Source organism: Oncorhynchus mykiss, unplaced genomic scaffold, assembly GCF_013265735.2.
Source record: "Oncorhynchus mykiss isolate Arlee unplaced genomic scaffold, USDA_OmykA_1.1 un_scaffold_274, whole genome shotgun sequence".
Taxonomy (NCBI): Eukaryota; Metazoa; Chordata; class Actinopteri; order Salmoniformes; family Salmonidae; genus Oncorhynchus; species Oncorhynchus mykiss.
This window is the reverse complement of record NW_023493728.1, coordinates 71,212-99,161: the sequence shown is the minus strand read 5'-3', so window position 1 is coordinate 99,161 and position 27,950 is coordinate 71,212. Positions and strand designations below refer to the sequence as shown.

The following is a 27,950-nucleotide window of genomic DNA, read 5'->3' as shown; positions in this document are numbered from 1 at the left end:
AATGTCTAGATGAATGGTAGAATGTCTAGATGGATGGTAGAATGTCTAGATGCACGGTAGAATGTCTAGATGCACGCTAGAATGTCTAGATGCACGCTAGAATGTCTAGATGCACGGTAGAATATCTAGCCGCACGGTAGAATATCTAGATGCACGGTAGAATGTCTAGATGCACGGTAGAATGTCTAGAATGTCTAGCCGCACGGTAGAATGTCTAGAATGTCTAGATGCACGGTAGAATGTCTAGACGCACGGTAGAATGTCTAGCCGCACGGTAGAATGTCTAGATGCACGGTAGAATGTCTAGATGGATGGTAGAACGTCTAGCCGCACGGTAGAATGTCTAGAATGTCTAGATGCACGGTAGAATGTCTAGACGCACGGTAGAATGTCTAGCCGCACGGTAGAATGTCTAGATGGATGGTAGAATGTCTAGATGAACAGTAGAATGTCTAGATGGATGGTAGAATGTCTAGAATGTCTAGATGAACGGTAGAATGTCTAGATGGATGGTAGAATGTCTAGAATGTCTAGCTGCACGGTAGAATGTCTAGCCGCACGGTAGAATATCTAGCCGCACGGTAGAATATCTAGATGCACGGTAGAATGTCTAGATGCACGGTAGAATGTCTAGATGGATGGTAGAATGTCTAGATGGATGGTAGAATGTCTAGCCGCACGGTAGAATGTCTAGCCACACGGTAGAATGTCTAGATGCACGGTAGAATGTCTAGAATGTCTAGCCGCACGGTACAATGTCTAGAATGTCTAGATGCACGGTAGAATGTCTAGAATGTCTAGCTGCACGGTAGAATGTCTAGATGAACGGTAGAATGTCTAGATGAACGGTAGAATGTCTAGCTGCACAGTAGAATGTCTAGATGGATGGTAGAATGTCTAGAATGTCTAGATGAACGGTAGAATGTCTAGAATGTCTAGCTGCAAGGTAGAATGTCTAGCCGCACGGTAGAATATCTAGCCGCACAGTAGAATGTCTAGACGCACGGTAGAATGTCTAGACGCACGGTAGAATGTCTAGATGCACGCTAGAATGTCTAGACGCACGGTAGAATGTCTAGATGCACGCTAGAATGTCTAGATGCACGCTAGAATGTCTAGATGCACGCTAGAATGTCTAGATGCACGGTAGAATGTCTTGATGCACGGTAGAATGTCTAGACGCACGGTAGAATGTCTAGATGCACGGTAGAATGTCTAGATGGATGGTAGAATGTCTAGAATGTCAAGCCGCACATAAAACATGTAAAGTATCAGAGGAAAAGTCCATCAGCATCCCATGAAAATTACCATATATTTACCATATCAGAAACATTACATTAACATCTCATTAACATAACAGGTGATCATGAGGGATCAAAAACTCTTTCAGAACATAAAAACATTATTATTAACCCAACACCAGAACATTAAAATGCTTCATTCTAACTTAATATCATTGTGAAATAAAAGCAGTATGACCAGAGAATAAGAGGAATGGTGGAACTGGTCTTGCAGAACACACAGAGAGTGGAGAGGCACTGGATACACAATCTGATTTGTTTCAAAATACACATTCAGAGAAAGACCTCTACACAAATTACATTTGTCATTAAAATTACATTATTACACTTAGTCATTAAAGTGCTTTAAGGAGAATGAAGGGAGTAAGGAACGGAGGGAGGATATAGAATTGGAACAGGGCCCATTGAGGTGTGGGAAAGGGAACCCTAGTCAGTTGATCAGCTGAATGCATTTAACCCATTTGAATCAGAGGTGCGAGGGGGGGGGCGCTGAATGCATTTAACCCATTTGAATCAGAGGTGCGAGGGGGGGGGCTGAATGCATTTAACCCATTTGAATCAGAGGTGCGGGGGGGGGGGGGCTGAATGCATTTAACCCATTTGAATCAGAGGTGCGGGGGGGAGGCTGAATGCATTTAACCCATTTGAATCAGAGGTGCGGGGGGGGGGGGGGGCTGAATGCATTTAACCCATTTGAATCAGAGGTGCGGGGGGGGGGGCTGAATGCATTTAACCCATTTGAATCAGAGGTGCGGGGGGGGGGGGCTGAATGCATTTAACCCATTTGAATCAGAGGTGCGGGGGGGAGGCTGAATGCATTTAACCCATTTGAATCAGAGGTGCGAGGGGGGGGGGGGGCTGAATGCATTTAACCCATTTGAATCAGAGGTGCGGGGGGGGGGGTGAATGCATTTAACCCATTTGAATCAGAGGTGCGGGGGGGGGGGGCTGAATGCATTTAACCCATTTGAATCAGAGGTGCGGGGGGGAGGCTGAATGCATTTAACCCATTTGAATCAGAGGTGCGGGGGGGGCTGAATGCATTTAACCCATTTGAATCAGAGGTGCGGGGGGGGGGGGGCTGAATGCATTTAACCCATTTGAATCAGAGGTGCGGGGGGGTGGCTGCCTTAATCAACGTCCACAACATCGGCACCCGGGGAGCAGTTGTTGTTGGGGGTAAACTGCCTTGCTCAAGGGAAAGGGTTCCTATGAGTAAATATACCATTATAGTGTTTGAATCGAGACAGATAACGTGAGTCTACAGGTGCTAGCTGTGCTGGTAGACTTCCACTCATTCTGCTAATGCTAGTTAGCATTGAAACGACTTTTAACTTCCTCCAAACTACACACAGAGAAATAAATTGTATCAATGAGAAAAAAACATCTTAATTGCTAGAATCTGGCACTATTCTTTACTCAGGGCTGTTCAGTTCTGGTTCTGGAGGCCCGAAACACTTCTGTTTCTGTAAGTTAATTACACTCACCCCTGCTTTTACTAGCAGTCTTCCTCTATCTAGTAGTGAATCTAAACTAGAGGAGGACGAGGAGGAAAGGAGGAAGAGGGAGGGGCAAGACATGATGGATTAGCAGGCAGTGATGTCATATAAATATATTATTATGAAAACATTCATATCCTTGACCAGAAATATATGTCATATATATATATACATACTGGGACCACACCAGGATTATATACACACACACCAACATACAGCTAGCAGAGCTGGGACCACACCAGTATTACTTCATAGTATCAAGGAAACACCAAGAGGATGTAACTTCTTTAGGAAAACAGCCCTAATATTGGAAACATCAGTATGTTTTCATTCATGTTTTTCCAGGCTATAAAACACTAGATTTTACATCCAGCAGGTTAAACATCAGTATGTTTTCATTCATGTTTTTCCAGGCTATAAAACACTAGATTTTACATCCAGCAGGTTAAACATCAGTATGTTTTCATTCATGTTTTTCCAGGCTATAAAACACTAGATTTTACATCCAGCAGGTTAAACATCAGTATGTTTTCATTCATGTTTTTCCAGGCTATAAAACACTAGATTTTACATCCAGCAGGTTAAACATCAGTATGTTTTCATTCATGTTTTTCCAGGCTATAAAACACTAGATTTTACATCCAGCAGGTTATTAAAGGACAAAAGAGTTGTCTGTTTCAGATATTCATTTTTGTCATGGAAAAAAAATCTGTCAATACTGGTATGGTCACAGCCTTAAACCTATGTGACAGTGTTGGTCTCCACAGGTCCAGGGTCAGAGGTCAGGTGACAGTATATAGTTCCTCCTTGGTGCTGTGACAGAGTGTGTAACCACAGACTCCAGGGCTCCAGGTGTTCATGGAGTCTGTCTCTCTGGGAGGCAGAAGGAACACCACACTAGAGGCAACCAGGACGTGCCATAGAGAGTGTGTGTACAGGTAGTTGTCCTCCGTCTCAGCAAACACGTACACACACACACCGACCAGCGCTGAGGCCAGGCCTGGGAGGAGAAACAGTACCCAACGCCGCCAAGAAGGGGGGTAGCACTGTTTCCTCTTCAGCCCTCGATACACCTGGAAACACACACATTATACAGTTACACACAACCTTAACCCTGGCAGGAGGCTAAAACACTGTCTCCTCTTCAGCCCTCGATACACCTGGAAACACACACATTATACAGTTACACACAACCTTAACCCTGGCAGGAGGCTAAACACTGTCTCCTCTTCAGCTCTCGAGATACAGTAACAGTCAACAGTTTGGACACACCTACTCATTCCAGGGTTTTTCTTTATTTTTACTATCTTCTTCATTGTAGAATAATAGTGAAGACATCAAAACTATGAAATAACACATATGGAATCATGTAGTAACCAAAAAAGTGTTAAACAAATCAAAATATATACTATATTTGAGATTCTTCAAAGTAGCCACCCTTTGCATTGATGACAGCTTTGCACACTCTTGGCATTCTTTCAAACAGCTTCAGGAATGCTTTTCAAACAGTCTTGAAGGAGGTCCCACATATGCTGAGCACTTGTTGGCTGCTTTTCCTTCACTCTGTGGTCCAACTCATCCCAAATCAACTCATTTGGGTTGGGTGATTGTGGAAGCCAGGTCATCTGATGCAGCACTCCATCACTCTCCTTCTTGGTCAAATAGCCCTTTCACAGCCTGGAGGTGTGTTTTGGGTCATTGTCCTGTTGAAAAACAAATGATGGTCCCGCTAAGCTCAAACCAGATGGGATGGCGTATTGCTGCAGAATGCTGGGGTAGCCACATGCTGGTTAAGTGTGACTTGAATTCTAAATAAATAACTGACAGTGTCACTAGCAAAGCACCATCACACCTCCTCCTCCATGCTTCACGGTTTTTCACCGGTCAATTACCACCGGTCTAATGTCTATTGCTCGTGTTTCTTGGCCCAAGCAAGTCTCTTCTTCTTATTGGTGTCCTTTAGTAGTGGTTTCTTTGCAGCAATTCGACCATGAAGGCCTGATTCACGCAGTCTCATCTGAACAGTTGATGTTGAGATGTGTCTGTTACTTGAACTCTGTGAAGCATTTATTTGTGCTGCAATTTCTGAGGCTGGTAACTCTAATGAACTCATCCTCTGCAGCAGAGGTAACTCTGGGTCTTCCTTTCCTGTGGCGGTCCTCATGAGAGACAGTTTCATCATAGTGCTTGATGGTTTTGGCCACTGAACTTGAAGAAACTTTCAAAGTTCAAGACATTTTCCGGATTGACTGAACTTCATGTCCTAAAGTATTGATGTCGTTTCTCTTTGTTGTTGTTTGAGCCAAAATATGGACTTGGTCTTTTACCAAATACGGCTATCTTCTGCACCCCTAACAACACAACTGATTGGATGAAACGCATTAAGGAAAGAAATTCCACAAACTAACAAGACACCTGTTAATTGAAATGCATTCCAGGTGACTACCTCATGAAGCTGGTTGACAGAATGGCAAGAGTATGCAAAGCTGTCATCAAGGCAAAGGTTGGCTACTTTGAAGAATCTCAAATATATTTTAATTTGTTTAACACTTTTTTGGTTACTCCATGAATCCATATTTCTACATGGTAGAAAATAGTACACATAAAGAAAAACCCTGGAATGAGTAGGTGTGTCCAAACTTTTGACTGGTACTGAATGTATGGATGTGTTGTTACCCAGGAGGTCACCATGGATACATGGATGTATAGTTTACCCAGGAGGTCACCATGGATGTGTTGTTACCCAGGAGGTCACCATGGATACATGGATATATAGTTACCCAGTAGGTCACCATGGATATATAGACACCCAGGAGGTCACCATGGATATATAGTTACCCAGGAGGTCACCATGGATACATGGATATATAGTTACCCAGGAGGTCACCATGGATACATGGATATATAGTTATCCAGGAGGTCAACATGGATACATGGATATATAGTTACCCAGGAGGTCACCATGGCCAGTACAGCACAGAGGATGGGTCCCAGCATGTTCCACAGTCCTCTCCGGTCCAGCTGCATGGACATCGCTATCAGCAGAGTACCGAGCATGAACAACATCTACACACACAACAAGCGTTAGCATCACATATCAAGTCTGAGTGTGTTTGTAGTAGGTCTGTGAGTGTGTGTGTTTATGTAGTAGGTCTGTGAGTGTGTGTGTTTGTAGTAGGTCTGTGAGTGTGTGTGTTTGTAGTAGGTCTGTGTGTGTGTTTGTAGTAGGTCTGTGAGTGTGTGTGTGTAGTAGGTCTGTGAGTGTGTGTGTTTGTAGTAGGTCTGTGAGTGTGTGTGTGTGTAGTAGGTCTATGAGTGTGTGTGTGTGTAGTCGGTCTGTGAGTGTGTGTGTGTGTAGTCGGTCTGTGAGTGTGTGTGTGTATAGTAGGTCTGTGACACTGTGTGTAGTAGGTCTATGAGTGTGTGTGTTTGTAGTAGGTCTGTGAGTGTGTGTGTGTGTAGTAGGTCTGTGAGTGTGTGTGTGTGTAGTAGGTCTGTGAGTGTGTGTGTTTGTAGTAGGTCTGTGAGTGTGTGTGTTTGTAGTAGGTCTGTGAGTGTGTGTGTTTGTAGTAGGTCTGTGAGTGTGTGTGTTTGTAGTAGGTCTGTGAGTGTGTGTGTTTGTAGTAGGTCTGTGAGTGTGTGTGTTTGTAGTAGGTCTGTGAGTGTGTGTTTGTAGTAGGTCTGTGAGTGTGTGTTTGTAGTTGGTCTGTGAGTGTGTGTGTGTGCGTGTGTGTGTGTGTGTGTGTGTGTGTGTGTAGTCGGTCTGTGAGTGTGTGTGTTAACGTACGTGTTTGAATGTGTCTCTGACTCGGGCCATGCAGAGAACAGTGACCCAGATAGAACAGACTGAACCCAGGAAGTCACAGTACTGGAGAGTGTCGTAATCCATGATACACATCACTGTTAAACCAGGCTGGTCACATGCATGGTAGAACTAGAGAGAGGAGAGGAGAGGAGAGGAGAGGAGAGGAGAGGAGAGGAGAGGAGAGGAGAGGAGACAGTGGATGAGAGAGAGGGAGCGAGATACAAAGAGATGGAGATTAGGATTTGGCTAAAAATACTTGAATCAGTTGAACCTTTGCCCTTTATGGTTGTGAGGTCTGGGGTCCGCTCACCAACCAAGAATTCACAAAATGGGACAAACACCAAATTGAGACTCTGCATGCAGAATTCTGCAAAAATATCATCAGTGTGTTTCCCGTGACAATAAAGCCCTTTAAATTGATACTGAAATGTGAGAGAGCATAAAGACAATATAAAAGGAGGACAGTGGACAATAGGTTGGGGTTAGTGTGTATATATATATATAAAACTCACAGTAGAGAAGAACAGGACAATAGGTTGGGGTTAGTGTGTATATATAACTCACAGTAGAGAAGAACAGGACAATAGGTTGGGGTTAGTGTGTATATATAACTCACAGTAGAGAAGAACAGGACAATAGGTTGGGGTTAGTGTGTATATATAACTCACAGTAGAGAAGAACATGGTAAAGAGGTAGACAGAGGCCTCAGTGATGTAACAGCGTCGGACAGCGATGACGATGGGCGGGATGAAGAGGAGGTTACTGAGCGTGAGCAGTAGAACTGCTGTCAGCTGACGACCGTACGACTGGGCTGTGATGTCATCAGTACAGCCCCACCCACTCCAACCTGAACACACACAATATATACAGTCATGGGCCAGTTAATTAGGTACACCACCACACTACATATACTATATATATACATACAGTCGGAGGCCAGTTTATTAGGTACACCACCACACTACATGTACTATATATACACTATATATACTATATACACTAACCCCAACCTATTGTCCTGTTCTTCTCTACTGTGAGTATTGAGATAAACTTTTGTTATTGACCAAATACTTATTTTCCACCATCATTTGCAAATAAATTCATTAAAAATCCTACAATGTGATTTTCTGGATTTTTTTTTTGTGTGTCATAGTTGATGTGTACCTATGATGGAAACTACAGGTCTCTCTCATATACGCACACAGTGGGGCAAAAAAGTATTTAGTCAGCCACCAATTGTGCAAGTTCTCCCACTTAAAAAGACGAGAGAGACCTGTAATTTTCATCATAGGTACACTTCAACTATGACAGACAAAATGAGAGAAAAAAAATCCAGAAAATCACATTGTAGGATTTTTAATGAATTTATTTGCAAATGATGGTGGAAAATAAGTATTTGGTCAATAACAAAAGTTTATCTCAATACTCACAGTAGAGAAGAACAGGACAATAGGTTGGGGTTAGTATATATATATATATATATATATATATATATATATATAAATAAATAAATAAATAACATAAATAACAATATGTAGAAGAGACAATAGGACAATATTTCCAACAAACATTGTTGGCAATGACAGATGTCAAACGTTTTCTGTAAGTCTTCCTCCATTCCTCCATGCAGATCTTCTGTAGAGCAGTGATGTTTTGGGGCTGTTGCTGGGCAACACAGAAAATCTTTGGAGGGAGTTGAAAGTCCATGGGGTTGAGATCTGGAGAATGGCTAGGCCACTCCAGGACCTTGAAATGCTTCTTACGAAGCCACTCCTTCGTTGCCTGGGCAGTGTGTTTGGGATCATTGTCATTCTGAAAGACCCAGCCACGTTTCATCTTCAATGCCCTTGCTGATGGAAGGAGGTTTTCACTCAAAATCTCACGATACATGGCCTCATTCATTCTTTCCTTTACACGGATCAGTCGTCCTGGCCCCTTTGCAGAAAAACAGCCCCAAAGCATGATGTTTCCACCCCCATGCTTCACAGTAGGTATGGTGTTCTTTGGATGCAACTCAGCATTCTGTGTCCTCCAAACACGACGAGTTGAGTTTTTACCAAAACGTTATATTTTGGTTTCATCTGACCATATGACATTCTCCCAATCTTCTTCTGGATCATCCAAATGCTCTCTAGCAAACTTCAGACGGGCCTGGACATGTACTGGCTTAAGCAGGGGGACACGTCTGGCACTGCAGGATTTGAGTCCCTGGCGGTGTAGTGTGTTACTGATGGTAGGCTTTGTTACCTTGGTCCCAGCTCTCTGTAGGTCATTCACTAGGTCCCCCTGTGTGGTTCTGGGATTTTTGCTCACTGATCATTTTGACCTCACGGGGTGAGACCTTGCGTGGAGCCCCAGATCGAGGGAGATTATCAGTGGTCTTGTATGTCTTCCATTTCCTAATAATTGCTCCCACAGTTGATTTCTTCAAACCAAGCTGCTTACCTATTGCAGATTCAGTCTTCCCAGCCTGGTGCAGGTCTACAATTTTGTTTCTGGTGTCCTTTGACAGCTCTTTGGTCTTGGCCATAGTGGAGTTTGGAGTGTGACTGTTTGAAGTTGTGGACAGGTGTCTTTTATACTGATAACAAGTTCAAACAGGTGGCAATAATACAGGTAACGAGTGGAGGACAGAGGAGCCTCTTAAAGAAGAAGTTACAGGTCTGTGAGAGCCAGAAATCTTGTTTGTTTGTAGGTGACCAAATACTTATTTTCCACCATAATTTGCAAATAAATTCATAAAAAATCCTACAATGTGATTTTCTGGATTTTTTTCTCTCATTTTGTCTGTCATAGTTGAAGTGTACCTATGATGAAAATTACAGGCCTCTCTCACCTTTTTAAGTGGGAGAACTTGCACAATTGGTGGCTGACTAAATACTTTTTTGCCCCACTGTATATACAGTCAGAGGCCAGTTTATTAGGTACACCACCGCACTACAGGAGGGCCGCTAACAACATTTCCATGCCACAACAAAGTCAGACTGTTCTGGAGGCAAAGGGGGGTCCGACACTGTACTATATGGGTGTGCCTAATAAACTGGTCACTGAGTGTATATACACATACAGCACCAGTCAAAAAATTGGACACACCTACTCATTCAAGGGTTTTTCTTTATTTTTACTATTTTCTACAATGTAGAATAATAGTGAAGACATCAAAACTATGAAATAACACATATGGAATAATGTAGTAACCAAAAAAGTGTTAAACAAATTGCCTTAATGACAGCATTGCACACTCTTGGCATTCTCTCAACCAGCTTCACCTTGAATGTTTTTCCAACAGTCTTGAAGGAGTTCCCACATATGCTGAGCACTTGTTGTCTGCTTTTCCTTCACTCTGCGATCCAACTCATCCCAAACCATCTCAATTGGGTTGAGGTCGGGTGATTGTGGAGGTCAGGTCATCTGATGCAGCACTCCATCCACTCTCCTTCTTGGTCAAATAGCCCCAACACAACCTGGAGGTGTGTTGGGTCATTGTCCTGTTGAAAAACAAATGATAGCCCCACTAATAGTCCCTCAAACCAGATGAGATGGCGTATCGCTGCAGAATGCTCTAGTAGCCATGCTGGTTAAGTGTCCCTTGAATTCTAAATAAATCACTGATAGTGTCACCAGCAAAGCACCATCACACCACCTCTTCCATGCTTCACGGTGGGAACCACACATGTGGCGATCATCCGTTCACCTACTTTGTGTTTCACAAAGACATGGCGGTTAGAACCAAAAATCTCAAATTTGGACTCATCAGACCAAAGGACAGATTTCCACTGGTCTAATGTCCATTGCTCGTGTTTCTTGGACCAAGCAAGGATCTTTCAAAGTTCTTGAAATGTTCCGGATTGACTGACCTTCATGTCTTAAAGTCTTAAAGTAATGATGGACTGTCATTTCTCTTTGCTTATTTGAGCTGTTCTTGCCATAATATGGACTTGGTATTTTACCAAATAGGGCTATCTTCTGTGTACCACCCCTACCTTAACCTCTTTATCCTACCCCCTCCTTTTTCGAACATTCTGTTAAAAATCGCGCAACATTTCAGCGTCCTGCTACTCATGCCAGGAATATAGTATATGCATATAATTAGTATGTGTGGATAGAAAACACTCTGAAGTTTCTAAAACTGGTTAAATCACGGCTGTGACTATAACAGAGCGTGTGTTTCATTGAAAAGCGCAAGAAAAACTGGTCACTGAAATCTGAAAAAAGAGAGCTTTTTTCGTGATGCAGACAGGCTATCTATACAAATGGATATTTTGGGCATTCATGGACGGATTTAATCGGGAAAAATACCAATTTGTGATGTTTATGGGACATATAGGAGTGCCAACAAAGAATATCATCAAAGGTAATGAATGTTTTATATTTTATTTCTGCGTTTTTGTGTAGCGCCGGCTACGCTAATTCTTTTGTTTACGTCGCCTTCAGGCATTTTGGGGTGTTGCATGCTATCAGATAATAGCTTCTCATGCTTTCGCCGAAAAGCATTTTAAAAATCTGACTTGTTGGCTAGATTCACAACGAGTGTAGCTTTAATTCAATACCCTGCATGTGTATTTTAATGAACGTTTGAGTTTTAACGAGTACATTTAGCATTTAGCGTAGCGCATTTGTATTTCCAGGTGCCTACTTGAGACGTCTGCGTCTCAAGTAGGAGCAAGAAGTTAAATAATTAAGAGGGAAAGAAATTCCACAAATGAACGTTTAACAAGGCACAACTGTTAATTTAAATGCATTCCAGGTGACTACCTCATGAAGCTGGTTGAGAGAATGCCAAGAGTGTGCAAAGCTGTCATCAAGGCAAAGGGTGGCTACTTTGATGAATCTCAAATATAAAATATATTTTGATTTGTTTAACACTTTTTTGGTTACTACATGATTCCATATGTGTCATTTCATAGTTTTGATGTCTTCAATATTACTTTACAATCTAGAAAATAGTAAAAAAAATAAAAACCCTGAAATAATTAGGTGTCCACACTTTTGAATGATAGATATACACTATGAGAAGTGTGTGTGTGTGTGAGAGAGAGACAGAGAGAGAGAGACAGAGAGAGAGAGAGACAGAGAGAGAGAGAGAGACAGAGAGAGAGACAGAGACAGACAGAGAGAGACAGAGACGTTATATATTCACTTTGTATGTTGTCTACCTCACTTGCTTTGGCAATGTTAACACGTTTCCCATGCCAATAAAGCCCTTGAATTGAATTGAATTGACAGAGACAGACAGAGAGAGAGAGAGAGAGACCTACCGGCTTTGCAGACACAGGCAGCGTAGAGATAGCTGAAGGACCTCAACAGTCGACACTCTCCATAGGTCCCACAGTCCTCGATACAGGCTGATACATGGAGCTGTGGTGTTACTGTCACGTTACCACAGTCACTACTGTAGAGACATTAGATAGAGACATCTGTGGTGTTATATTACCAGTCACTACTGTAGAGACATAAGATCCAGACAGCTGTGGTGTTATATTACCAGTCACTACTGTAGAGACATAAGAGCCAGACAGCTGTGGTGTTATATTACCAGTCACTACTGTAGAGACATTAGATCCAGACAGCTGTGGTGTTATATTACCAGTCACTACTGTAGAGACATTACATCCAGACAGCTGTGGTGAGGACGGTACCTGTTGCAGAAGAGTTGTAAGGTGAGGTACCAGGTAGCAGCCTGAGGGAAGGGAAGTCTGATGACGGTCCCAGGAACACTGACGTTCACACTCAACCCAACGGCTGAGAACAACCCTACACACAAAACATATATATAGTACCAGGCAAACTATCTAACCCAACGGCTGAGAACAACCCTACACACAAAACATATATATAGTACCAGTCAAACTATCTAACCCAACGGCTGAGAACAACCCTACACACAAAACATATATATAGTACCAGTCAAACTATCTAACCCAACGGCTGAGAACAACCCTACACACAAAACATATATATAGTACCAGGCAAACTATCTAACCCAACGGCTGAGAACAACCCTACACACAAAACATATATATAGTACCAGTCAAACTATCTAACCCAACGGCTGAGAACCCTACACACAAAACATATATATAGTACCAGTCAAACTATCTAACCCAACGGCTGAGAACAACCCTACACACAAAACATATATGTAGTACCAGTCAAACTATCTAACCCAACGGCTGAGAACAACCCTACACACAAAACATATATATAGTACCAGGGAAACTATCTAACCCAACGGCTGAGAACAACCCTACACACAAAACATATATATAGTACCAGGCAAACTATCTAACCCAACGGCTGAGAACAACCCTACACACAAAACATATATATAGTACCAGGCAAACTATCTAACCCAACGGCTGAGAACAACCCTACACACAAAACATATATATAGTACCAGGGAAACTATCTAACCCAACGGCTGAGAACAACCCTACACACAAAACATATATATAGTACCAGGGAAACTATCTAACCCAACGGCTGAGAACAACCCTACACACAAAACATATATATACAGTGCCTTGCGAAAGTATTCGGCCCCCTTGAACTTTGCGACCTTTTGCCACATTTCAGGCTTCAAACATAAAGATATAAAACTGTATTTTTTTGTGAAGAATCAACAACAAGTGGGACACAATCATGAAGTGGAACGACATTTATTGGATATTTCAAACTTTTTTAACAAATCAAAAACTGAAAAATTGGGCGTGCCTATGTCTGGTATGTGTGTGTCCTACCTGTGTGACAGGGATGGGAGTAGTTGAGTGCGAGGACAGGAGCCCAGGAAGAGAGACAGGCCATCACACTGCTGTTTCCTAACGTTGCATTAGTCTACAATACACACACACACACACACACCCGTTACATCAGTTTACAGAAAAAAATTGTATTTCGTCGTGTGTGTGTGTTACTCACAGTGTTGAGTGTAATCTCCAGGTTCAAGGTCCCTCCAGTAGACTGTGTGTTAAGTGGGTAGGTGAGGAGCGTGGGGTGTGTGTGTGTGACCGTTACATTAGGTCCATTAATGGGAGAGAACCGGACAGACAGAACGTCTAGTTCCTCACGGAGCACCGGGACACTCCACACACACTCCGACGACACGTTGTTATGACGACCTGCTTCGGCAACCACAGAACCGTTGCCTGGTGATGTTGTCGTGCTGCTGTTGCCATGGAGCCTGTTAATGTAATCGTCTCCAGACATACCCACGCTCTGAGGCTTACAACCCACTGACACACACACATGGTACAACCACTGTTACCGCATCACCTCACATATGGTGTGTGTGTGTGTGTGTGTGTGTGTGTAGTGCGTACCTGTGTAGTTGACTGAGATGCTGAAGGCTGTGGTTCGGTTGCTATGGTAACTATCCACGGTGACTCGTATCCAGGTATTCCATGGGGGAGCGAGGAGAACGGCCGAGCAGCCAATCAGAGAACAGTTCACCCTCACAAGCCCCCCCTGGGGGGAGGAGGAGCCCAGCGTGAGAGACAATGAACAGTCTCCGTTCATAAGTCCCTCCCCCCAGGTACAGCCACTCACAGACACCGAGAGAGACGACACGAACTCTGGAACAAACACCCTGACAGAGAGAGAGAGATATCTATTAACTAACCAACTACTCTAACAGTCTGAAAAGATAAATGGATGCCTTCTTCTACCATAGTCCCACACAACCTTCCAATGTATTATATTTACATGGTCCTAAAGCATTGAATGTATATAAAGATGACAGACAGGACTCAGCCACCATCCTCAGTAGCCTTCTAAGTTGTCAACGCCAGGAGGTTTGACATTGCTCCGAGTCCAATTTTTTGATTTTTGGTCCCAACCGCTGTGTCTTTGTGAGACGCAGAGTAGGTGAACGGATGATCTCCACATGTGTGGTTCCCACCGTGAAGCACTGAGTAGGAGGAGGTGTGATGGTGCTTTGCTGGTGACACGGTCAGTGATATATTTACATTTCAAGGCACACTTAACCAGCATGGCTACTAGAGCATTCTGCAGCGATACGCCATCTCATCTGGTTTGAGGGACTATTAGTGGGGCTATCATTTGTTTTTCAACAGGACAATGACCCAACACACCTCCAGGTTGTGTTGGGGCTATTTGACCATGAAGGAGAGTGGATGGAGTGCTGCATCAGATGAGCTGGCATCCAAAATCACCCAACCTCATCCCAATTGAGATGGTTTGGGATGAGTTGGATCGCAGAGTGAAGGAAAAGCAGCCAACAAGTGCTCAGCATATGTGGGAACTCCTTCAAGACTGTTGGAAAATTATTCCTTATGAAGCTGGTTGAGAGAATGCCAAGGTTGTGCAAAGCTGTCATTAAGGCAAAGGGTGGCTACTTTGAAGAATCTAAAATATATTTTGATTTGTTTAACACTTTTTTGGTTACTACATGATGTACATATGTTTGAATTTTGTTTTTATTTCTATACCGTGTTTGAGTTGACACTTTCTATTATTGTACAGAAATGTTATTCTGGCAGAGATATTTTTTTTGACACGTATATGTGTCATTTCATAGTTTTGATGTCGTCACTATTATTTACAATGTAGAAAATAGTAAAACATTTATGTTTATGTTAATTAACGGTCATTTAACGGTTAACGGTTAATTACCGTGATTGTCAAGCAAACAGTTATTTGTTATCACCGGATGACAAAAATGGGGGGCGCTACAGCCCTAATAAAGCAACACTACGTGTATGTTGTGTCGTAGCCCATGTACCTCACACTAATCATCTGGTCCCTGTCCCCCTCATAACTTACTGTAATAATACATATTATATACGTCTATACATATTATAATAATAATACATATTATAATAATACATATTATATACGTCTATACATATTATAATAATAATACATATTATAATAATACATATTATATACGTCTATATATATTATAATAATAATACATATTATATACATCTATATATATATATATAATTATAATAATAATACATATTATATACGTCTCTATATATATATATATATATATAATAATAATACATATTATAATAATACATATTATATACGTCTATACATATTCTAATAATAATACATATTATAATAATACATATTATATACGTCTATATATATTATAATAATAACACATATTATATACATCTATATATATATATAATTATAATAATAATACATATTATATACGTCTATATATATATATATATATATATATATATATATATATAAATATATATATATATATATAATACATATTATAATAATACATATTATATACGTCTATACATATTATAATAATAATACATATTATATACGTCTATATATATTATAATACATATTATATACGTCTATATATTATAATAATAATACATATTATAATAATAATACATATTATATACGTCTATACATATTATAATAATAATACATATTATATACGTCTATATATATTATAATAATAATACATATTATAATAATACACATTATTATAATAATACATATTATATACGTCTATACATATTATAATAATAATACATATTATATACGTCTATATATATTATAATAATAATACATATTATAATAATAATAATACATATTATATACGTCTATATATAGTATAATAATAATACATATTATATACGTCTATATATATATATTATAATAATAATACATATTATATACGTCTATATATATTATAATAATAATACATATTATAATAATAATACATATTATATACGTCTATATATTATAATAATAATACATTTTATATACGTCTATATATATATATAATAATAATAATACATATATACGTCTATATATATTATAATACATATTATATACGTCTATATATATATTATAATAATGTACATATTATAATAATAATAATACATATTATATACGTCTATATATATTATAATAATAATACATATTATATACGTCTATATATATTATAATAATAATACATATTATAATAATACACATTATTATAATAATACATATTATATACGTCTATACATATTATAATAATAATACATATTATAATAATAATAATACATATTATATACGTCTATACATATTATAATAATAATACATATTATATACGTCTATATATATTATAATAATAATACATATTATAATAATACACATTATTATAATAATACATATTATATACGTCTATACATATTATAATAATAATACATATTATATACGTCTATATATATTATAATAATAATACATATTATAATAATAATAATACATATTATATACGTCTATATATAGTATAATAATAATACATATTATATACGTCTATATATATATATATTATAATAATAATACATATTATATACGTCTATATATATTATAATAATAATACATATTATAATAATAATACATATTATATACGTCTATATATTATAATAATAATACATTTTATATACGTCTATATATATTATAATACATATTATATACGTCTATATATATTATAATACATATTATATACGTCTATATATATTATAATAATGTACATATTATAATAATAATAATACATATTATATACGTCTATATATATTATAATAATGTTCATATTATAATAATAATAATACATATTATATACGTCTATATATATATATATTATAATAATAATACATATTATATACGTCTATATATATTATAATAATAATACATATTATAATAATAATAATACATATTATATACGTCTATATATTATAATAATAATACATTTTATATACGTCTATATATATATATAATAATAATAATACATATATACATTGTCTGCCCCCTTTATTTATCCTACGATTCTCAGTCCGTCTTACCTCGCTCAGTAATGTCTTCATCTTTATGATGGATGGCCTCTTATCCGCTCGTCCTTCCCTTATGCCATAGTTTGTACATCTCAATTATCAGTAGAAACCACATTTGTTTAAGCAAGTCAGACTTATCAGCTATGTTTTTGGGCTGTTAACATCAGTTAGCTCTACATTCAATTCTCAGAACGTGAAGGAAACTTTCCATAAAAAACACAAGAAAACTATTGGTCCACAGGACCCGTCATTATTATTCTCGGGAGAGCCCAGATAGCATCTAATGTGTATTAGGAATGTTCTCCAACTGATTTGACATGGGGAATAGTTCAGAGAACACTAAAAAACAACGTCCTACTGTGGGAATTTCAGTCCTTCAGCATGTTTTCTGCAGGTTTTCTCATAGTTCTATTTAGTCATGTTCTAAGAAAGTTATTTCAAGACATCTACATTCTGTTCTCAGCCTTGACAAAACTCTCTCTATCCTCTAGTTAAGTGTGTTCAGGTGTGTTGCCAAGCCCACTAACTGGCCACACCTGATGTTCATAGTGCTCGTTTCCTTTGAAATGTTGTCTGTTTGAATAGACTAAAATGAACAGCTTTGTATGCATAAACATCCTGGTGGCCCAGTGGACTAATTCCAGGGATAGAGAACACAAGCTCATAGGTTTGAATCTCGCTGACTCCGTGTCACAATTAAAAAATAAACCAAACTGTTTTGTTGATTAATGCCAAAGCAAATCAATGTAGGACTTTTTCTGTGCTTGGAGCTCAAAACAGTTAACCCAAAATAAGCAGTGTTACTAAATGTCTCAGTGAAGCATTCACTTGAAAGTTAAGGAAATTATTCAAAAACCTCCAAATAACCTTTTTACATTTCATTCTTAACGTTAAGAAAACATTCAAAATGTTGTGAATGTTATGCTTATTATTGAGTTATTTAGTGTAATAATATTCAAATATTTCTAAAATATTCCCAGGAAAACTTTCAGGGAAACAGAGTCAAATGTTCAAAGAACCTCTGTGCAACCTAAAAATGTACGTTCAGGTACAGGTTCAGGTAGGTTAACTTCTGTTCTCAGAACGTTTAAAAAACAGTTTTACCAGTCAGGAAACGTATGGCTTTGTTCCCACAACCAATGCGAACCAAAAACACACGTTCCCACAACTTCCAAGGGAGCGAATGTGCTAGTTGGGTTGTTAGACCGAAGTAGACAGTCAGAGAGAGAGAGACATAGGGTATTGTTATAGTAGACAGACTTTCAGGTGTGACTGGTTTTTATCATGATGCTGACTGTTCAAATCAAATCTCAAATCTCTTCCTCATTGCTCTCTAAAGCTGGAGTTACATCAAGCAACTTTCACACAACTTCAGGTCCAAGCAGCCGAGTTGCTTCTTGAGAAACATCCCCCTGCAACTCATCTGCATCTCGGTTGCATCGAAACGAATACTTTTGTCGCATGATCCAATGAACAGGTTCTGAATTCTGACCCAGTTGTCATGTCAACACAGCTGTCAGTCCTGCGGGAACTGGGATCAAGGTTGGCAGAAGAGACATTAGCCCAACGGGCTTTCAGTTGTGACAGGGTCAGGGGTTAAGGTCAGAGGTTAGGGTTAGCGTAACGGTCCTTACCTGAGTCGTGCAGGTCTGTCAGGGGAGGCGCTCTGGGTTAGGGGCGTGGCCTGGAGGATGGGTGTGTCCACTGCTCTCCTGACTGACAGCTGGGGCTGGAAGAGGTAAGAGCAGGACGGGAATCCCTACACACACACAATACACAAACACGCACAATACACACACACACAATACACAGATTACACACACAAACACACATTATAAACACACACACAATACACACACACAATACACACAGAACACACACATTATAAACACACACACAATACACACACACAATACACACAGAACACACACATTATAAACACACACAATACACACACACAATACACACACACACAGAACACACTATAAAAACTCCTCACCTTGTGTTCGATGCGTCCATCGTCTCGGGGCAGGTGAGCTGCCAGGTACCAGTCTCCGGGGGCGGGGTTAGAGAGGTTAAAGGTTGTGTTGCTTTGTGATGATGTCATGGGCAGGTTGAGCGAGAGGACTGGTGATGTCACAGTGTTGTTAGGAAACAGCCGTCCTACTGGGTCAATGACTGGAGGAGCTCCCCAACGCATGTACCTGAGGAAGAGGAGGGGGGGGGGAGGGAGGAGGAGGGAGGGGTGGAGAGAGGAGGAGGGAGGGTGAGGGAGGGAGGAGGAGGGAGGGGTGGAGAGAGGAGGAGGGAGGGTGAGGGAGGGAGGAGGGAGGGAGGGAGGGGTGGAGCGAGAGGGGAGGGAGAGATGGAGGGAGAAGTGTAGGGTTAGATAGAGAACACCTAGTAGAAACATGTTATTGCCGGTAGAGACAGGCTGTCATGTGTTGCCCCCAGAGAGAGAGGGCTGTCATGTGTTGCCCCCAGAGAGAGAGAGAGAGAGAGAGAGAGAGACACATCTAGAGACCAAGTTCACAGAGTTCCCATGTTGAGCAATGAGCAGCGCTGAGCTTTAGAGTCCCTGACAGTCAACATTAGAAACAATAGAAAGGAAGCAGTCATAGACTGACATGGTGACATTGTGTGTTCCACAGTTGAACCAGTACTGTCATAGACTTACATGGTGACGTTGTGTGTTCCACAGTTGAAACCGCTGCCCCTGGTTACAGTGAACAGCCAGCGGGCGACGACAGTGTCGTCCGGGATATGGAACATGGTCAGCCTGATGTTGCCATACCAACCGTATCTTGACAGCTTCTGGGCCGGCTTGGAGGACAACTCCTGAACTAACGTCAGCTCACCACCTAGAGGGACACACATATTAAAGCTTAAGTCCACAGACACCGAGAGGAGACAGTCCGGCGTGATAGTTACACGGCTCTGAGACCACCGTCCATAGGAGGGTCGTACACACACACACACACAAAAAAAATTGTCAAAGACCCCAGCCACCCCAGTCATTGACTGTTCTCTCTACTACCGCATGGCAAGAGGTACCGGAGCGCCAAGTCGAGGTCCAAGAGGCTTCTCAACAGCTTTTACCCCCAAGCCATAAGCCTCCTGAACATGTAACCAAATGGCTACCCAGACTATTTGCATTGTGTTCCCCCCCCACACTCTTTACACTGCAGCTACTCTCGGTTTATCATACATGCATAGTCACTTTAACTATACATTCATGTACATACTACCTCATTAGCCCGCCTAACCGGTGCCTGTATGTAGCCTCTCTACTGTATGTAGCCTCTCTACTGTATAGAGCCTCTCTACTGTTATAGCCTCTCTACTGTATAGAGCCTCTCTATAGCCTCTCTACTGTATGTAGCCTCTCTACTGTATAGAGCCTCTCTACTGTATATAGCCTCTCTACTGTATATAGCCTCTACTGTATAGAGCCTCTCTACTGTATATAGCCTGTATATATCCTCCCTACTGTTATAGCCTCTCTACTGTATATAGCCTCTCTACTGTATGTAGCCTCTCTACTCTCTATAGCCTCTACTGTCTATAGCCTCTCTACTGTCTATAGCCTCTCTACTGTATACAGCCTCTCTACTGTATATAGCCTCTCTACTGTATATAGCCTCTACTGTATAGAGCCTCTCTACTGTATAGAACCTCTCTACTGTATACAACCTCTACTGTATACAGCCTCTACTGTATACAGCCTCTCTACTGTATAGAACCTCTCTACTGTATACAGCCCCTCTACTGTATACAGCCCCTCTACTGTATACAGCCCCTCTACTGTATATAGCCCCTCTACTGTATATAGCCCCTCTACTGTATATAGCCCCTCTACTGTATATAGCCCCTCTACTGTATATAGCCTCTCTACTGTATATAGCCTCTCTACTGTATATAGCCTCTCTACTGTATATAGCCTCTCTACTGTATATAGCCTCTCTACTGTATACAGCCTCTCCTGTTATTATTCACTGTTGTTCTTTATTTTCTTACTTACCTATTGTTCACATAATGCCTATTTGTACTTAAACATTACACTGTTGGTTAGAGCCTGTAAGTCAGCAGTTCACTGTGAGGTCTACTACACCTGTTGTATTCAGCATTTCACTGTGAGGTCTACTACACCTGTTGTATTCAGCATTTCACTGTGAGGTCTACTACACCTGTTGTATTCATCATTTCACTGTGAGGTCTACTACACCTGTTGTATTCAGCATTTCACTGTGAGGTCTACTACACCTGTTGTATTCATCATTTCACTGAGGTCTACTACACCTGTTGTATTCAGCATTTCACTGAGGTCTACTACACCTGTTGTATTCAGCATTTCACTGTGAGGTCTACTACACCTGTTGTATTCAGCATTTCACTGTAAGGTCTACTACACCTGTTGTATTCAGCATTTAACTGTCAGGTCTACTACACCTGTTGTATTCATCATTTCACTGTGAGGTCTACTACACCGGTTGTATTTGGCTCACATGACAAATAAACTTTGATTTGATCCACTCCGACGTCCCAACAACACAGCTGGCTAAGCTAACGTCAGCTACCAGAGCAATGCTCGGGGAAATGTTGTCGTTTCTAATGACTTACCGTCGCCGAAAGCGGTGGCTATGAAAGACAACACCAGCAAACTTGGCAGGAAGTGAATTTCCATGTTGTTGTTGTTTTTTTCTCTCACAAAAACGCGTTTATTTTCCTCCAAAGCATCACATCTCATACCGGGTTTAGCAGCTCCCGAGTTGACCCGGACGGAGTTGGTCTACAAGCCCCACAAAGCCTTGCGCGGTTCCAGGAAGTCCGGTGGAGTTGTTGTTTTTTAAATTCTTATTATTCTTTTTTTTATTAACAACAAATCAATACAGAAAGTACATGAGGGATCAAAAGTACATATAGATTATATACAATGGACAATCGATCTAGGGGCGGGGTTGGGGCGGACTGGGGTTGGGGCTAGGGGGTACAATATCACATTACAATTACGCAAGGACCTTAAGGGACATACATACACTTACAGTTCTAACAGCTTTTTTGTTAGTAGAGTATTTAACTGTCTTAAAATACAGTTCAATTTCTTTTTGTAGGGTAACAAAATGTGTTTTTTTGTTTGTAAATTTACATTTGTGTATATGAATTTTGGCCAGAAGAATAAGAATGAAATTAATTACATAAAAATGTTTCATCTTATTCATCTTATTCATCTTATCTTACGTAAAGAATCCAAACAATACATCTCTCCACAATAGTGTAAAATCTTCATAAATGTGTTCAATTAGAAATCCTACTGATGTCTTGCCACAGTTTTCTTACATGAATACAATGCCCAAAAAGATGCAACACTGTAATTACAAAAGGAGTTGTTATCCTTAAAATCCTTAAAATTCTTCACATATTGTTAATAATAATAATATATATGAATAATTTTAAAGGAAACTTCCTTAATTTTGTTAACAAGTAGGTATGTGTGTGGCAACATCCAAACTTTTCCCCACAGATATGATCAATAAATCCATTCCAATAAGGCATGACTTAAGGTATAACAGTCATATTTTTGTTTCATCAGACCAGAGAACATTTATCTGAAAAGTACGATCTTTGTCCCCATGTGCAGTTGCAAACCGTAGTCTGGCTTTTTTATGGAGGTTTTGGAGCAGTGGCTTCTTCCTTGCTGAGTGGCCTTCCAGGTTATGTCGATATAGGACTCGTTTTACTGTGGATATAGATACTTTTGTACCTGTTTCGAACAGCATTTTCACAAGGTCCTTAGCTGTTGTTCTGGGATTGATTTGCACTTTTCGCACCAAAGTACGTTCATCTCTAGGAGACAGAATGCGTCTCCTTCCTGAGCGGTATGACGGCTGCGTGGTCCCATGGTGTTTATACTTGCGTACTATTGTTTGTATAGATGAACATGGTACCTTCAGGCATTTGGATATTGCTCCCAAGGATGAACCAGACTTTTTTTCTGAGGTCTTGGCAGATTTATTTTGATTTTCCCATAATGTCAAGCAAAGAGGCACTGTTTGAAGGTAGACCTTGAAATACATCCACAGGTACACCTCCAATTGACTCAAATTATGTCAATTAGCCTATCAGAAGCTTCTAAAGCCATGACATAATTTTCTGGAATTTTCCAAGCTGTTTAAAGGTATAGTCATCTTAATGTATGTAAACTGCTGACCCACTGGAATTGTGATACAGTGAATTATAAGTGAAATTATCCGTCTGTCAACAATTTTTGGAGAAATGACTTGTGTCCTGCACAAAGTAGATGTCCTTACCAACTTGCCAAAACTATAGTTTGTTAACAAGAAATTTGTGGAGTGTATTTTGAAGCATGCATGCAAGCTTCAACGGAAAGTATGCAAAGAAATATGACGTAATGTAAATATTATGCACATTCTCTTGAAATCAACTGCGGCCATTATTTGAGCTGAAGCGAGCGAAAATACACTCCGACTTCAGAATCAAATGTTGCCTAACTACAATATTTTATCTTGCTACGTTAATTAATACATGATGTGTTAATTTTGGCACGGTTACCTGCCTACAATACCCACTGTAGTGTACGTAGGTCATAAGCCCATAGTAAGTCAATAGAGCTAACTGGCTAGCTACTACTGTTAGCTAGCCAGATAGCTAACAATTCTTTGTGGCTAACTACCCACATATAATTGACATCTACCTTGGATAACATTGGTTATAGATCATTTTTGCCTGTTATACTATCTGGTTAGCTACATTATTATGATTTACATATTGCTAACTGATAGTTATGTAGTAAAATATTTGCTTTGTGTACATCTTGTTTCATCTCTATGGCCATTGTCCTGGCTAGGGGAAGGAAGGTTGAGTGAATGGGTACAGTAAGTCCATAGTAAGTCAGTAGGGTTAACTGGCTAGCTAGCTAGCCACGAATAATTGACTTCTACCTTGCAAAACATTAGTTTTAGGTAATTTGTAACTAGCTGTTTAACCTAATCATCCCCAGTTTACATTTGGCTCATTCATCCCCCTCCTCTCCCCTGTAACTATTCCCCAGGTCGTTGCTGTAAATGAGAATGTGTTCTCAGTCAACTGGTAAAATAACGGTAAAATAAAAGTAAAAACACTAGCTAGCTGCCTAGATAGATTACGATTCACATATCTAGCTGCCTAGATAGATTACGATTCACATATCTAGCTGCCTAGATAGATTACGATTCACATATCTAGCTGCTTAGATAGATTACGATTCACATATCTAGCTGCCTAGATAGATTACGATTCACATATCTAGCTGCCTAGATAGATTACGATTCACACATCTAGCTGCCTAGATAGATTACGATTCACACATCTAGCTGCCTAGATAGATTACGATTCACATATCTAGCTGCCTAGATAGATTACGATTCACATATCTAGCTGCCTAGATAGATTACGATTCACACATCTAGCTGCCTAGATAGATTACGATTCACACATCTAGCTGCCTAGATAGATTACGATTCACACATCTAGCTGCCTAGATAGATTACGATTCACATATCTAGCTGCCTAGATAGATTACGATTCACACATCTAGCTGCCTAGATAGATTACGATTCACACATCTAGCTGCCTAGATAGATTACGATTCACACATCTAGCTGCCTAGATAGATTACGATTCACATATCTAGCTGCCTAGATAGATTACGATTCACATATCTAGCTGCCTAGATAGATTACGATTCACACATCTAGCTGCCTAGATAGATTACGATTCACACATCTAGCTGCCTAGATAGATTACGATTCACACATCTAGCTGCCTAGATAGATTACGATTCACATATCTAGCTGCCTAGATAGATTACGATTCACATATCTAGCTGCCTAGATAGATTACGATTCACAGATGTAGCTGATAATTCTGAAGTAAAACGTTTGCTTTATGTATATCTTGTTTCATCTCTCTTGTTCCCATTGTCCTGGCTGGAATAAGGTTCAGTGAATGGGGCGATGGAGCGTGAGGTAATACAGTAGGGAGGATGAGAGTGTGGAGCAGGTAGTATGCACATTGAGAAACACCCAGGGAGTACAGGGAGTGGATTAGCTAAGGAGACTGATTCCCAGGCTAGCTCATCCAGTCAGTACAAATGGAATGGGCTCCAGTGGGTCCTATTGAGAAACACCCAGGGAGTACAGGGAGTGGATTAGCTAAGGATACTGATTCCCAGGCTAGCTCATCCAGTCAGTACAAATGGAATGGGCTCCAGTGGGTCCTATTGAGAAACACCCAGGGAGTACAGGGAGTGGATTAGCTAAGGAGACTGATTCCCAGGCTAGCTCATCCAGTCAGTACAAATGGAATGTATTTATTTATTTTAATTTCGCCTTTATTTAACCAGGTAGGCCAGTTGAGAACAAGTTCTCATTTACAACTGCGACCTGGCCAAGATAAAGTAAAGCAGTGGGACAAAAAGAAAAACACAGAGTTACATGGAATAAACAAACATTCAGTCAATAACACAATAGAAACATATATGTAAAGTGTGTGTGTTAGGGGAGGCAACTAGGTTATCATCTAACAACTGGGTTAGTAGAGTTAGAGGAGGCAGCTAGGTTATCATCAGCTAGGTTATCATCTAACAACTGGGTTAGTAGAGTTAGAGGCAGCTAGGATATCATCAGCTAGGTTATCATCTAACAACTGGGTTAGTAGAGTTAGAGGAGGCAGCTAGGTTATCATCAGCTAGGTTATCATCTAACAACTGGGTTAGTAGAGTTAGAGGAGACAGCTAGGTTATCATCAGCTAGGTTATCATCTAACAACTGGATTAGTAGAGTTAGAGGAGGTAGCTAGGTTATCATCAGCTAGGTTATCATCTAACAACTGGGTTAGTAGAGTTAGAGGAGGTAGCTAGGTTATCATCACCTAGGTTATCATCTAACAACTGGGTTAGTAGAGTTAGAGGAGGCAGCTAGGTTATCATCAGCTAGGTTATCATCTGACAACTGGGTTAGTAGAGTTAGAGGCAGCTAGGTTATCATCAGCTAGGTTATCATCTAACAACTGGGTTAGTAGAGTTAGAGGAGGTAGCTAGGTTATCATCTAACAACTGGGTTAGTAGAGTAAGAGGAGGCAGATAGGTTATCATCAGCTAGGTTATCATCTAACAACTGGGATAGTAGAGTTAGAGGCAGCTAGGATATCATCTAACAACTGGGATAGTAGAGTTAGAGGAGGCAGCTAGGTTATCATCAGCTAGGTTATCATCTAACAACTGGGTTAGTAGAGTTAGAGGCAGCTAGGATATCATCAGCTAGGTTATCATCTAACAACTGGGTTAGTAGAGTTAGAGGAGGCAGCTAGGTTATCATCAGCTAGGTTATCATCTAACAACTGGGTTAGTAGAGTTAGAGGAGGCAGCTAGGTTATCATCAGCTAGGTTATCATCTAACAACTGGGTTAGTAGAGTTAGAGGAGACAGCTAGGTTATCATCAGCTAGGTTATCATCTAACAACTGGATTAGTAGAGTTAGAGGAGGTAGCTAGGTTATCATCAGCTAGGTTATCATCTAACAACTGGGTTAGTAGAGTTAGAGGAGGTAGCTAGGTTATCATCACCTAGGTTATCATCTAACAACTGGGTTAGTAGAGTTAGAGGAGGCAGCTAGGTTATCATCAGCTAGGTTATCATCTAACAACTGGGTTAGTAGAGTTAGAGGAGACAGCTAGGTTATCATCAGCTAGGTTATCATCTGAAAACTGGGTTTGTAGAGTTAGAGGAGGTAGCTAGGTTATTATTAGCTAGGTTATCATCTAACAACTGGGTTAGTAGAGTCAGGGGCAGCTAGGTTATCATCAGCTAGGTTATCATCTAACAACTGGGTTAGTGGAGTTAGAGGCAGCTAGATTATCATCTAACAACTGGGTTAGTTGAGTTAGAGGAGGCAGCTAGGTTATCATAAGCTAGGTTATCATCTGACAACTGGGTTAGTAGAGTTAGAGGCAGCTAGGTTATCATCAGCTAGGTTATCATCTAACAACTGGGTTAGTAGAGTTAGAGGAGACAGCTAGGTTATCATCTAACAACTGGGTTAGTAGAGTAAGAGGAGGCAGATAGGTTATCATCAGCTAGGTTATCATCTAACAACTGGGATAGTAGAGTTAGAGGCAGCTAGGATATCATCTAACAACTGGGATAGTAGAGTTAGAGGAGGCAGCTAGGTTATCATCAGCTAGGTTATCATCTAACAACTGGGTTAGTAGAGTTAGAGGCAGCTAGGATATCATCAGCTAGGTTATCATCTAACAACTGGGTTAGTAGAGTTAGGGAGGCAACTCAGTTATCATCTAACAACTGGGTTAGTAGAGTTAGAGGCAGCTAGGTTATCATCAGCTAGGTTATCATCTAACAACTGGGTTAGTAGAGTTAGAGGAGGCAGCTAGGTTATCATCAGCTAGGTTATCATCTAACAACTGGGTTAGTAGAGTTAGAGGAGGCAGCTAGGTTATCATCAGCTAGGTTATC

General features: G+C 40.1%; 1 protein-coding gene across 1 annotated transcript; it reads right to left on the bottom strand.

Moving 5' to 3' along the window:
• Nucleotides 1–3,484: 3,484 nt before the first annotated feature.
• On the bottom strand, nucleotides 3,485–22,243 carry LOC110510937 (transmembrane protein 8B). The gene is made up of 13 exons (XM_036973600.1): nucleotides 22,043–22,243; nucleotides 20,100–20,283; nucleotides 19,422–19,626; nucleotides 19,057–19,181; nucleotides 13,925–14,190; nucleotides 13,524–13,837; nucleotides 13,346–13,439; nucleotides 12,245–12,359; nucleotides 11,864–11,997; nucleotides 7,274–7,452; nucleotides 6,588–6,734; nucleotides 5,750–5,866; nucleotides 3,485–3,873 (listed from the first exon to the last, which is right to left on the bottom strand). Exons 1-13 carry the CDS (start codon nucleotides 22,167–22,169, stop codon nucleotides 3,583–3,585), a joined length of 2,298 nt encoding a protein of 765 aa, XP_036829495.1. The 5' UTR covers nucleotides 22,170–22,243; the 3' UTR covers nucleotides 3,485–3,582.
• Between the last annotated feature and the right edge of the window lie 5,707 nt (nucleotides 22,244–27,950).